Source organism: Pelecanus crispus, chromosome 9 (assembly GCF_030463565.1).
Source record: "Pelecanus crispus isolate bPelCri1 chromosome 9, bPelCri1.pri, whole genome shotgun sequence".
Classification (NCBI taxonomy): Eukaryota; Metazoa; Chordata; class Aves; order Pelecaniformes; family Pelecanidae; genus Pelecanus; species Pelecanus crispus.
Genome location: NC_134651.1, coordinates 25505000 through 25520190, shown reverse-complemented (window position 1 = coordinate 25520190; position 15191 = coordinate 25505000). Strand labels below are relative to the sequence as shown.

Sequence of the window (15191 nt, the reverse complement as noted above, 5' to 3'; positions counted from 1 at the left end):
TCTTACAAAACCTTCTTTTGATGTATTCTGCAGATTGATGGGGTTTCAGTATATTTATACAGATATAAAAATATTTTCTGTGGTTCCGTATTTGCTCCTTTGAGTAGACTTCTTTATAGTTTGCAATATATTTTCATATAGTTTGCAAAAATAAGTTTATGATTTATCTGCAGTTTAAAAAATTCATTTCAAATCTTCTTTGATACAACACATTTCCAATTTTTGTTGTGACACAGATTATGCAAATTTGCTTGACGAAGAGTATGCAAACTGATTTTAAAGTAAGAGGTTCAGCTGACAGTACTTAGGCTTCTGCATTAAATCAAAAGGACTGTGTTTTTTTAGTCTCATGGATGGACATTGATTATTCGGGGTTTTTTGGGGATTAATGGGGAGACTCCCACTGGGCATTTCCTGGTGATGCATTCGAGTATGATACTGAACCACTGTTGTGTCCCCATTAGTGTCATGCATCTTTTTCATTTACTGACAAGCTGCCAAGGATCTATTGAGAAGTCACAGGACCTTGGAATATGATTAAAGTGGGTTTTTTTGATTAAGCTCTTTCCAGTTCATGATATCCATGTGGAGTTTATGTCAAGTGAGTCAAAGCCTTAAAAGTCTGGAGACAGTCAGTACTTTGCTACTCAACTGGGTAGGACTGCATATCCAACAGATTTACTGGTAACAGGAGAGATTCACAGTAGGATGCTGTTTTCAGAGGAATCTTATATGCTTCTCACCAGTGCAGGAATCCCCTCTGAGTACCAAAGGACCTGAGCAGGAAACACTCTGCTGTGTGAAAACCTCACATTCCCAAGTCCACGGGATAGGAGGCCACAGGGAACAACATACACCAGCGAGTGTTTCGGGGCATGCGGGTGTGTGCACGTGTGTTTGAGAGAGAGGAGTAGAGAGTTCTTCCACGTACAACTACTGAATCTGTGGATGCAGTGGCTGGACTTCAACAGCCGGGATTCTTGAAAAGCTGTCTGGTTTTCTTACACGGCAATGCCGCACACATCCTCACCTGATGGGAAAACCGTACAAAGATGTGACAGTGCCAATCAAAGAACTGCTCTGCAGCTGCAAGAAAAGCCTCCAAATACGAATTGAATGTGATTCTAAGGCTCATGACTAGGAGCCTCTGTTGATGCTCAGGATTTTTCCTCGGCTTTGGAAAAGCAAAACCCAGGCAGCAACTTGCCTGGTTTCATGCTTCAGGTCATAACTTGGAGGGCTGTAATGAAACCCACAAGGATGGTGGTGATCCCGGGCAGATAATGCTGGGGGAGAGCCCTGTCAGGCAGTAGCATCCCTGCCTTCAAACCCAACAAACAGGTTCTGCTAGGAGAAACGAATGGAAACATCTTGTACCTGGCAAAGGGAGGAGGAGTGTAGCAGAAAACCCACCCTCAGGGGTAAGGCAAGAAACTTCCAGGAAAAATTCCCCCACTGAAGTTCAGTGGAATAAACACAGGTAAGCAGCAGATATTTACCAGACCACCCGGTACACATGAATATGTTTTTCACACCACGGTCTAAAAAAACCCAAATATAGTCCCTGGGGCTGTAATAAAAAATGAAGAGGTCCATGAAGAGAGAAAGAGAAAAACTAACTTCCAGTGAACAAGAGTAGTTAGTCGCTTTCAAAAATAATAATCTTTTTAAATGTGTGAACACAACATGAATATTTCAACTCCCAGGACTGTTCTGCAAGTACTTTTTATGATGAGTGATAAAATGTTCCAGCTTGGCTACAATTGCACTAAACTGTTGTAATGGGATTCTGTTACCTTAACTTGAAATGGGACTGTATCCCAGTTTTGACAGCATGCTTTATTATCAATAGCTGATTTTGAAATGCTGCCATGACCACTGTAAATTGTATAAATCAGGATATGAGAAAAAGACAGTGTCACTGTTCTTTAACCTGAAACAATGTCATTTTCTGAGTTTTGGCACAGGCCAGGATTGTCATTGCAGTTCGTCCTGAGCAGTAACTTTGCAAGCAGCCTCTTAGGCACAAGCATCACTACTGCAGGATACAGTCCTGCACAGCGTGGATGAGAGCAGCAGAATGTAACCCTTCATTTGTTGGCTCAAACTGTTATCTCATTAAGTCAGAGGCAAAATTCCCAGAGATGATTACTGGGTCAGAATTAGGCCAGACTCCCCCATCTTGGTTTTTCTGGCCTTTATTCCTTCTCCTGCATGCTATAATAGAATGCCTTGAAATCACAAAGAACTTTCTGGCTGAAAATAATCAAGCTTACTAGATGGCTTTAACAGCTATAAGTTTTTTTTGCAGGTGGCAAAACATTCCACCTCTAATCTATATTTTTTCTTTTGTATTAAAAACCTACAAAAAAAAACCCCTCAAATTAATGTTCTTCCAATTGCATATGTTACCAAATGTTTCTGTTTTGGAAAATGATACCTTTTCAATAAAAAACAAGTTTGTGGTTTTTTATAGGATGAAAACTTCATTTCCCCCATCAACTCTAACATTTCCATTGTGTAAGAGATTTATCCTGATACAGTTTAGCCCTGGGCGCTATGCCTCCCCCAGCGTGTTCAGGTTAGTGCAAATGTTCTTTGTGCTGGCTTTAGTTGTAACAGCCTACAGCATGTGCTGCAGCAGTATACATATTTAAACAGGCTGTTCCTTTACAAGCACATGTTCAAAAGATTTTATCTAATCAAATTTTAAATAGGAAATTACTTGTCTGACTTCACATCAGAAAGCTATTCCTCTCCCTACTGCTCCAGATTGGATTATTAGGACTTCACTACTAAATGGCCAGCAGTGTGTCTGAGTCACCAGTCTTCATTTTGGGCTATAAATATCAGATGATGATTTATTACTTGGCAGTTTCAATACCGCAATGGCAAATTCTCTTTAATCTCTTTAATTTGAGATGAACAGCAAACAGTTTTGAAAGCTGAGAATTTCTGAGGTTCTCTGTGCAAATAATGGCTAAGCCTTGGGCATGCGCAATGTGGAATTTCACCCCCTTCATCAACTGATTTCAATGTACCTACTTTCTAGCAATTCAAAGGGTTTTTCATTGCCCATACTGACCTGGTCCTGCTTATCTTTTTGAATTAACTGTTAACTGTGGACAGCAATTCAATGATAAATGGGCTAAAACTGGGGTTTTGAGAATATTTAATGATTTTTACAGCTAAACTGAATTAAGTTTGAAAGAGTAGTTATTACCCTTGTATGCTACCTGGATCATCACTGTTTAACATTCATTCTTCATCTGGACTTCAGATGAGAGTTTATGATCTACACAGTGCCAGAAATCATACTGTCTGCTTATTCAAAAGTAGATGTTTGCTCACCAGAATATGCAGATATTGCTTTCACCTCTTCCAAAATGCTAATTACATTTCTTCTAAGCAGCACCAGACAACTGGGTCTCACCCCTTTCTGGGGAATGCTGCTACCCAGGTAGGTCACTTGTGCAAGGTAGGTTTGCTTGTGCAAATCATATCTAGATCAAGAATGTGCATCCTTTCAGAAAGCATTAAAATAGGAAACGGACTTAAGTCTTTCTGAAATGAAGACTGATTTGCAAATTTGATAGAAGTGTTTATTTAGAAGATGAACAAACTCTAGTGTGATAGATACCTCAAGAGATCAAAAGATTTTTAAAAAATTATCTTAATTTCAAAATATCATTTAGTCATATTCAAAGTTTGCTTGGTTCCTTATAGTATTTTATTTCAGAAATAATTCAAATTTGGCCTGATAAACTATTAGACATTCACAGAAGAACAAGCACAATAGGGGGGTTGAGAGACTGATTAAAGAAGACAGCCTAAAGAATGTTAGAAAATCTGTCTAAATCCTAAAAGACAGCAAGACAAGGACAGAAAACATTTTCTGATTGTGGTATTCAGGAACCTGAACTAGGAATAGAGATGTAATTCAGAAAAAGAAAAGCTTCTGATACAACTATACATGAGGGGTAATTAATTGGGGCAAATGGAGAAAACCAGACTAAAAACGGTACTAGAAGAGATGCTGTAGGGTCCTGTATCCAGCTGACTTTTTCATCACTGAGAACTATGAAGAGGACCCTTACTAATCCATAATTTAGATACTTCACCGTTTGCACAGATTCACGCTCCACACTCCTGCATGTCATACAGAAACAAAAAGGTTTCTAACTTCACTGTTCTGCAAATTATATCCAGTTCCTGGGTTTGGGCCTAGCAGATGGCATTATAGCCTCCTTGAATCTGCACAACACCCTAAAATGCCTCTGAAAGTTGTCAACTGTCCTGTCCATCTGGGAAAGTGTTAAATTTCAGGGAAATAATACTTAACTGCTTTCAGGATTGAAGGACAGAAATAAACACTCTTAAAATCCAATAGGCAGGAGACACTGTTGGATAAATCAGGTGCAAAATCACCTGCTGAGGAATAATGTACCTAATCTTTGAACTCTTCTCAAGGAAGGTATTTAACTACGTGCAAGATCATCAGCTGGTTTAAGTTATTATAGCACCTTTATCTTATAAGGCAGCCAGATCTAGCCCTATAAATTCATGATCCTGTTGATATTTCACCTACTTCAGCCTGAAGTTCTGTTCTTGTAGTAAATCGAGTACAGCGTACGGAGTTTTTGTACTGTGCTCTCTGTTACTATAAAACTAAACTGCGCTTTCTTTCAGGGTATTTTGATCCTAAATTTCTCAGCTGATACATTCTGATGGCATATCTGTTGGCTTCAGGCACTACAGCACTCTTTTAAGGAGTATTATTATACCTTAAAATGGACAATCAAGGAATAGAAAACCTCAAAATGCATACCTGGTGTACTCAAGGCATTTTCTCAGTAAAAGCAAAGACAAAACACCTCCAAGAAATACTGGTTCAAGAGAAGGAGGGAGCAAAACCACACCAAAGCAATTCTTTTCCTCCTTTAAAAGAACAGCAGCCGCCTAGGCTTTCCTCATGAATCATAAAACAAGGGAAGGTGGCAGCAGGGAGAAACAGAAACTGGATTTTTATTTGTCAGTGACCTTCAGTTCTATTTCCACTGCCAAACAGCTGTGCTACCTGCCTTTCACTTGTTGTATGCAATGAGAGATGACAGAGGGTTTCTTAGGGCCTTTAAGATTGCCGTAATTCATAACCTTACTTTAATTAAGCTAGAATAATTTACCTTTGGAATAAACAAGGTCCTAGGTTTGATTTTACTATCTTCCTTCCTTGGAGAAATGTGTCGTTTTTTTCCTCCAGATATCCCCATGTGCAAACATGTCGCTTCTCGCAGCTAGAGCTCGGGATATTACTAAAACCCTCAAACAAAGTAGCATGGCGAAGGCTTCAAACCAGTGTGGCGTTTAAATGGCACAGCGATTCACTGTGTTTAGTTCCTTGCTCTCCTTCTGCTTCCACCGGTGAGCAGGCAAGGGCTCGAGAGGAGGAGGAAAGGTAGGCGGCGGTGCCGCATGGCACAGCGCAGCACGTGGAGCGGGCACCGGCATCGCTGTCGCTTAGCTGTGACCAGGTAAGTGTTCCCTTGTGTGGCATGAAGACTAACTCGCAGGTGAACATTTTTCTTAGGCTTGCAGGATTGTTTCGATAACTTACAGCGTAACAGCATTAGCGTTTTAAACTGAACTTCCATTAAGTTATACGAGTTAACTATTTTGAAGTGATTTGAAGGACCTTTCATTGTTAACTCTTCTTAATTAATTTTGGCTTTATGGCATTTTGGGGGCAAATTGCCTTAGCCTTCACATTTATCCTACTGCTACTTAGCATGACCGAGATATTACAGCTCTTAAGTGAATTTCTTGTCAGAAGGATCTAAATCAGACAGCTCATGAGAGTTACTTGAGGAGGATCAGTTTTACTCTCCATTTAGCTTGGCCTCTAAACTCTGGGTGCCAGCCTGATGCTTGCAAATGATTTCCACAGAAATAGGCATTAAGAGTGTGGGGCCAAAGTATCTACCTGCAGATTGCTCTTGACCTGAAGCAAGAAGTATGTTCTGCTTCATGTGTTTAATAAGGCAATTTTTCTTGGAAGCTTGTCTTTCTCACAGTTTTAGCCATCACATACCAAGTTGCCTCTTTTCATTCATGCTCTTTTTGGTCTCACTATGTTGTTCCTGTTTGGGGCCATTCAGCTTTATAATATTTTTGTTTAAAAAAAGTCCATTTTATTAAAACGTGTGAGAAATGCTGGTGGATAGGGAATTCATTGGAAAATCAGATCAACCAGTTTTCAGTTTAGGGCTGTTTTCAAAACATATCTCAGAAATATACATACATATCAAGTTGCTCCTGTGGAAAGTAACTAGATAAAATATCGCCGACAAAGTTAGTAAAAATTGTTCTGCTGTACTAAGTGCATTCAAAGGACACAGATTACTGGTAATATTTTTAATAGAAAGTTGGTAAAAGCACGTTACCCTTCAGTGATCTACAATGTAGTCTCTGATGACTGCTTGTACAGAACTAGTGCAAACAGTTAAACCCCAAATGCTTTTATCTTGATCTCTCCAATGTTTAATTTCCCCTTACAGAACAGCACATTGGAAGGCTTTATACCCTAAGCAACTAAAATGCTTTCACTTTTTAATTTTGTCTATATAGTGCTAAAATGATCAAAAATGTGCTGGAATTTACATTCCTCTGGTGAAATGGTAAAATTACATTTCCCCAATTACCTTTTTACCTCTTTGAAGGTACCAAAGGTAGTACCAAAGTTGTTCAGAGAGTCACAGAGCTGGCACTCGGTCTATTATTCCTTTAACTAGTGTTCTCATTAGCATTAGGAAAAGTTCCTACAGGGGACACATTTATCTGATCATGCAGAAAGTCATTTACACAACTTGGTAAAAACTCCTGTCTTGTATAGATCCGAGCAGGAGAGCTGGTGGTACTGGGAACTCTCTCACCTCAGGTCTAGGAGTGAAAATCTGAAGGAACTGAAATCCCTTTCCTTTACACCTCAAACTGTCATGTAAATGCTGAGGTTGAGGAAGGATTAGGAATGATTATACTCTTCTTCTCATATGCATTTCAGTTTAAATTATACTGTGTAATGAAAGACACTAAAATGACACATAATACCTTATACCTGTGCCAGTAGTTTATAAAATAGATTTAATCAGGGGTAGAGAGGTGGGGAAAACTTTGTCTGTCTGTCTGTCTTCCCTCTTGGTGCAATGATCTATCTTCCTATCCCCTTCTCAGAAGCCCCCTCTCAGCTGTCTTCTGATCCTGTTTGCACAGAACAGAGGCTGCAGGAAATGTCACTGTTTCCCAGATAAATGCTTAGCAAAGTGTGTCCATGAGATAAGTGTGACAACACCACGAGTCCAAAGTAACTTATCTCAGGATCAGATCCAATCAAGCTCAGTTAGCATTAATCAAAATCTGCACTTTTCACCCTGATTATTTAGGTTTCTTTGGTTTTCTTTGCTCTCATGTCTCGTCCAAAACTGTATCTCTACAACAGAAGCCAAAGCTGGAAATTTGCAGCTGTGGAACTACCACCTGCTTCTCCCTGCACGTGCTGATGAAGGCCCTCTGTCAGGGCTTACTTATGCTCCTGTTGACAGAGGCTCATCTCTATTTACCACCCCAAAGGACAAATATAAAGCTTTGAAAGCGCTGAGTTTCCTTAAAAATCAACCTTATACAAGGGCTTAAATTGTTACTACACTGTTTCGTGGATAGAATGAGGCATCTACACTAAGGGCAATAAAGGAATTTATAGGCTCTGTAAAAACGGAGCTGGAGATAAAATGTCTTGTGCAACAGAGGATGTAGAAAAATGGCTATGAAGGCAGTGGGATGGGGATGAGGCATGATGAGGAGAGGTTTCTCTAGGTTCTCAGGAAGATGGAAAATGAAAATGCAGTATTTCTGCAAGCTAGGATCATCTGTGAGGAAAGTGAGGACGTGCAGTGATGAGAAGTTGATGAGCATGGCTGACTGCCAGCAGATATTATTATCTCAGAATATTGATGTTTTGTACTAATAATTACAAAATCAGCAGCTGTACAATTACCTATTTGGATAAATACAAGTGTAAGTGCATCCTGTAACATGGTGAATGGAAATGAAGTATGATTAAAATGACAGCTCATACAGTAATACTGATGCCTAGAAAAGACAGACAAGCTGGGAAAATGATAACATAATAAAGGATAAAAGAATCTTGATATTCAAAAAGAAAAAACTGATAATGAAAACATACATGAGCAGTGAGAAAAATACATTAACTTCCCATAGCTGTTGAGAGCAGATACAGATCAGACAGAAGATATTAAGAAAAAAGAAAATTTACTTGTCTGCACTTATAAAGGCATTCTGGGGCAAAAAATATTCTTCTCATATGCCCTGAAGAAGAAACCTACAACCAGGATAATCTATTCTGATATGTTGTCTAGAGCAGAAAGATGTTCTGAAGCTGTGGAGGGTCTAAACAGCCAAGAAGAAAGCCAAGGGTTGGAATCATGTCATCTGAATGTGCTAACAAAGTAAATTTGTTATAGATTCCCACCTGGGTGCTCAAGTGTGACAATAAGCAGAATATTTGACTGAGACAGATGCCTCAAATCAGAAAGTACTTATTAAAGGGAGGGAGCTTCATGAAAGAATTAGGAAGAAGTACAGAAGAAAACTGTCATTTGGATTAAATAAGCATTTGGCAAAAATCACAGTAATAAAGCACATTTGACACAGTCATGTTCAAAGTCTGGCTGGGATGTTACAGGATGTGTTTGTTTATTGAATGTCTGGACCGACAGTTACGATTTTAAATTATTGTTTAAAATCTGCTGTGCCTAAGGGTCAGCACTGGTCAGGCATGTCTTGGTATTCCATGAAAACCCACCGCTTTTGGGAAGGGGACAAAGCAGAAGCCCATCTCTGTGTGGAGCAGGAGGCCAGCTAGGGGAAAGGTAAAATCCATGTCTCTTTCCCAATGATCTAAAGTTTCAAGGCATGTTAGAATGAGGGGGGTTAATATACACCCCATCTGAGGGCTGATTTTTTTGACCCATATATAGATCATACCCACAGAGGGGTGAATCTGGTGCAAAGACTGCAGTTCACGTACCCCAGACATTTTGGCTTTGTCTATTCTGTTTAGTGGAGGAAGGCCCAAGGGTAGGCTAAGATACGTTTTCCTTAACCTGTGCTGTTTGTCTGCCTTGCCAGCAAGGGAGCTGTAGTCCAGCACCAGCTACATTCCCTATGGCTGCACAATATTATATCAGGCTCCTCTAGAAAAAAGCTTGGATTAATTTCTGTCTTACACTGGTTATGTGAAACATACAGCTTCATATAAGCACGGTGATACATGCTAGTGAGAAAGCCCAGGAATACCTGTGTCCTTCCCATCCGCAAACAGGTGTGCAGATGGACCCATGCCAAGAAGCGGTGTCAGTACAAACTTTCTTCAACGTAACGCTCCACGACTTCCACGAAGCCTAGAGCTCTATATAGGTGACTTCAGGCTTGCACTAAACCCAGGTCCTTGCCTGTGGTCTAAACGTTTCCTCTAGACTTTGTTTAATGGCTAATCACCTGATGATTTCCCTGCATAGTGATCTAATGTTGGTTGTCACTGCTTGGGTGGGGCCTCACCACAACATACAGCTGTGCAGCACAGCTGGGAATGGGAAATCCCCTGCGCTAACTTCCTTCCCACTTTTCACTGAACAGACTGAAACATTTTTCCTTTTCTCTGAACAGAGGAGAGGCAGGACACAATGTGAATCTGTTGCTCTTCTGTCTTTTCATGAACGGCAGGATGCTAATCCCTCTCCTAGCAGATATTCCCATGGCTCAATCCTGCAAGGCACTGAGCAATCCCTGCTCTTCTCCTCACCGCCACCAGCACCATTCATGGTCTAGGAAGGGTTTAAGAATAAGCACTTTACATCAGTGGACTCATTTTGCCATCAAAGTTCATTTAAGACTATGCTTACGTGATCACGCGGTGCTAAGCGAGGTTCAGACCAAGATGCTGCTTTGTACTTCTGCCTAGAAACCTGCAGGACTAAAGCAGTGCAAATCACAGAGCAATTTCCCCATCAAGATTTATATGGCCTGCTTTCCTCTTCTCAAATCTCTCCTAACAAAGCTTTGTTCAAAGATGATTAACAGATGTTGTCATTTAAAAGTTGGTACTTGCCAACAAATAACACATGGGTCTGCTTGAGAAACACTGCTGTTTCCACAGCTTTCCCCAAGAAAAGATACTTGTGGTAATTAGTAAGGCCTGTGAGAATATGACATTTTAAAGTATCTTCTACCATACATAATTTCCTAAGAGAACGCTGGTTTCCCGAGAATTTGTTTATCTTGTTTGACGAAGTCATTTGGGTACACACACATGATACAGAATAGATAATTAAGCCCGTTACGATTAAAGGGGTAGGTGGTGATCTTTTTAGATAACAATGAATTTGGCAAGCAAAGACTTATTTGTAACAAAAGTAAACAAAAAACCAGCACTAAATAATAGATAGCCATGGATCTTAATTGAAGACATAAAATAAAATTATTAACTGATATGCAGAAATGATTCAAAGGCTAGAAAGTGACAAACAAAAGGACAGGATTTTACTATCCATTGCAAGATAAACTGAGATATACAGACAGCAATCCTCAACCAAAAGAAAAATGGGGAGAAGGATGTGTACAATGGACCTGGCTGGAATATACAAGCACAGAACCACTTCTGTGGTTACCTACCCAGTACACACTGAAATCCAAAACCTAGGAGTCAGGCCTTCTGTTAGCAATTTGGAAAAGCAAACTGGGGAGACGGCAATGTACCCTGTCCAGGGCGATCTTTTAATCGTTATGAACAGAAATGTTTTGAAGATGGTAACCTAGATCTTGATGAAAAGCCAGGCAATTTATTGTTCATGAAAAGGTAATATTTTTTTTTCTGGGAGGTTTTCAGAAACTGTTTTCAGAAACCGTTTCAGGTTTTCAGAAACCGTTTAAAGGCAATGTGAGTCTTTTGCAAGGCTCAAAGCAGGTCTCTCAATACATAAATTGTAAATATAATTTTCATATAGGTTTCAAATAAATGGCAGATGTAGTACATTTTTATTACATTCTAAATTCAGCATTTTAGAGGTTGACATTGAAATTCTTTCCTCTTTTCTCTTTTCCATGGACCTGTTGTTAAAAGCATGACTGCTCACCCAAAAGTCTATGTTTTGAAAGGCTTTTATTCCTTTTTTATTCCTTTTTTATTCCTTTTGTTCTACTGTATGACTGCACGCTACAACATGCACTGATGAGATCGGTGGCATTTTATAGCTATCATTTATGTCTCATCCAAACTTGCTGCAGTCAGTAAGAATATTCCCACTGACTTTACTAAACTTCAAATCAGGGTTTTATTTGGGATTTAGCTTTAGCTTCAATACATGTCTCAATTCACTGTGTATTTCAAGCAAGCAAAGAATAGTCAATGTTGTCATGTTTCACTTCTACAAAAGAATGGTCAGATGTACTTGACAGGTTTTAAGTTTAGGAAATATAACAAATTCACAGGCTGTACAATTAGAAACACCATCTTACAGACATGCAGCAAGAGGAAATTCAAGTAATCTGATGTTTGTTTATTTCTTCAACATTCTATTAAAGCAAAGAAGCTCTATAATGAGATTACTCCATTTTATCTCTTAATTGTATCCAGATATGCAAAACAGATTTACTGCTAGTGGCTTGTATACAGTACAATATTTTAAAGCTAATTATGAAACAGCATTACTATTGTCACACAATGAAATACTTATTCTTACTGTTATGAATCAAGACCATTTTCTAAAATTAAGTGTAATTACCTTTTTAATTGGATATAAACCCTACTAAATTCTGAAACAGCTAGTTATATAAATATAATTCTTTTAAATCCAGGATGTTATCAGCATAAAATATTTTAATGAAATAGATTGCAGAAAAAGGGCAAAAAGAGACATTAAGTAGTTTTCCATTATAAAAGCCAGCTGTAAGTCAAGTCTTGAAACGGTTCAAGTTTTTATTTTTGAACACCTGAAACCTGCCATTGTCCATGTAAGCATGCATATACATCCTCCCAAAACAGTGTATTAATAGTTTAATTGTTCATTGAAGAGTAGTTAGCACCTGACTTTTGTTTGTATTATTCCACATAGAGAAGCAAGCATATTAAAGTATTTACCCTCACAAATCCCCAGGGCCCAAAAGGTCTAGCAGTCTTTTCATTGCTTATGTATATAATACAATAAACAATTAAAAAAAGCTAAGCAAATAGTTTAAAAATAACATTGTATCAAAGTTCTGTTCAAAAACATTGGCGAGTAGATGACAACCTTTACTTGATCTGTTAGTTGCAATTATTTAATAATTTTAAAAAATTCTGTCGCTATGTTATTATACCTCATGTATCTTTACCATACAGCTCATCAATGCAAATTCATTTCAGGTATTTGTAAACTGGTAATGCAACCTAAATCTAACATCTTGCACACATGTCAAAATACATGTTTAAGCTCGGTTTTCCTGAACAAATGTTCATACTAGGAACAACTTAAGTCTTGACTACAGACTAATCACAGCTTGTCTGCAAGTCTTACTTGAACATGGGATGCCTTTTCCCACTCTCCACTTAGTGGTAAAGGGACAAGGAAGAGGCACTTGTTTATGTCAGCTCAATGGAACAGCAGTGTAAAACTTACCTGAGTTCCAGCAGTCTTAATGAGCGTTATTTTTCAACATAATTATACCTGTATTTCAGATACTTGCACATCCAAACCGAATTACATTTACACACACTATGTTAATTAAAGAAGTTACATTTTGAGGAGCTGAAATGAATCAGAACTTCCAGATAAGATAAACAAATAATATAAAGTATTTAGAAGGAAACATCTTACTTCTTATTGACTTACAAGTACTTACATAGTAAGGACTTAACTATGTATTAAATTGCCAGTATTTTGGTGGAAGTTAAGTTAGATTCTGATGGTGATTCTACATTTGATGACATATTATCCAAGTAATTTTATGAATAAATATTACAGAATGAATACCTGAGACTAGCAAGAAATTTTACTTAACCAGCAGCTCACCACTAGGAAAAAAACCAATACTTCATGTGTTTTTTCAATAATATATACTTTTAGAAGCCAACTCTGTTTGGGTCATCCTTCAGTATCATTATGCAACCAATAAATATTTATGTTAACACTTAGCGCAGTCTATAAGGACATTAATCTTCTATTTATTTGAAGAGTCCACATTATCTAGGAAGGCTCTTCCAGTATTACTGTGATCTAGATTTCACTGCAGATATTATTCACTTTAAATTTAAGTCTTTCATCTGCACGCCAAGTGTTAAATTATATTGAGTTAGTCTGTATCATTCTATTTTTACTGCAGCTCTTCACAGATTAAGATTCGAATCCTTTGAATTCAGTAGGATTTTGACAGTAATTCAAACAGTGCAAGTCTTAGCTCTGTCCACCTAACTGTGACATTTATGAATTTCTAAGCTCTGTATGTGTCTATAGAAACTGTGTTTACCTGCTGTGTGAATCCTGTCACCGGATCCTTGACAGCCATCCTCATCATCACAATCCCCGCTTGACTCCATCTCTTCACTTCTTCCACCCCCACTGCCAGCATCTCGGGAAGCCCATCTTTCCAGTTTTAATTTTGCCTTCTCAGCATCCAGCTAAAATAGAAGAAGCGAAAACCCAACAATGGTCAGAATACTTACACAGTTCCGACCTCTGGTGACCAAGCTGGGTTTATAAAGCAACAAGCACTTTCTCATTCACTTTCAAGAACTGTTTCTCAAGCTGGAGGTTTTTTCTGGCAGTGACATCCACATATTTTGGAATAACAGACTATACTATCAAATTTTCTCCACCACAGAGGTCCAGGGACACTTATCATCAAACTTTTAATTGAAAACACTACATCTAGCAATATCGTCACAGGGAGCTCTGGTCCTGCAACTTTTCCTCTTGCAAACCACAGTTTGGAGATAACTGGTTAATGATGGTACAATCTGCCAGCTGTCTGAGTACTTATTCTGGGCTACTTAGAATTGAAGACTACAATATACTTGACAACCCTTGAAGAGTTGAGGGTATTTGCTACTTTTCATTATGGGTTTGGTCACTTGTAAACCTTGACCGCTGGAAATGATTTTTAAGATGGTGTCATTTAAGATGCCTGTACCAACTGCAAGTTGTTCATTAAATTTCACTTTAAATATATTTCTTGGACTGAGTATAGAATAAGAAAGCCTTTTCTAAAATAAATCTAAATGTATCATACCAGGTCATACTTGCTATAACATATTTACTCCCCAAACTCATCTTTTTGACCTTTAGATAACTCTTTCTCCTTCTGTCACCATGAACAGTTGCCTACTATTAGTTCTGTGTGACTACATGATTTTTCAGTTCACTGGTAGTTTGAAAAACCCAAGAATACCATGTCATTTTCAATTAATCTAAACCCAGCCTACCCAGGGAACAACAAGAGCAGCACTATTTGGGAAGAAATTAAGTAATGGGCTTAGACTAATACATTCTGCTAAAAGGCACTTGTCAAGGAAGGATGATTCAGGAGAAAGTTGAACCTGTCCCCAACACCTCAGAGGAGCACCTACTCACTGAACTACCCAGCAACTCTCCTGTTGGAGCTGTGCCATTTTTGTACAACATTTCAGGACCAAGGTGCTCCACGTTCCTCAGTGGCCACCCTCCTCAACAGCTTGTATTTGTTGTTGCTAGTGCAAAGGATGCTTCAGGGTATTCAAGAAGGTGGGACAGCTTCTGCAGAGAAAAGCCCCAACAACTCAGCTTCCCCCACAGCGTGGTGATAGGGAAATACCCTGACTCAGAGTGGATTTTTTGACAACCTGGCTGAGTTGCCCTGGTTACTATTGAGTTCCCATTCCCCCATACCTATCTCCCCCATTTTGTGATTGACTACCAATTTATGTTCTGCATGGAAAATTACCAGGGGGGTGTTGTTTTCCTTTTTAAGTGATGGAAAGAGCCATTCCAGTATTTCTGATCACTTTCTTCCTGTAGCTGAAATTCAACCTACAATGCGTATGAACATTGTTTTGAAAGGCAGCAGCTTGTTTGTCTCCTTTTCAGAGTTATGAAAACCTTGTTCATGTT

At 38.7% G+C, this 15191-nt stretch overlaps 1 protein-coding gene across 1 annotated transcript in view; it reads right to left on the bottom strand.

Moving 5' to 3' along the window:
• Positions 1-15191, bottom strand: part of LOC104025469 (glypican-5) — a 416865-nt gene that overhangs the window by 86612 nt on the left and 315062 nt on the right. Inside the window, exon 8 of the mRNA XM_075716973.1 lies at positions 13573-13723. Coding sequence (XP_075573088.1) covers positions 13573-13723 — 151 coding nt within the window. The remainder of the gene's footprint in view (positions 1-13572; positions 13724-15191) is intronic.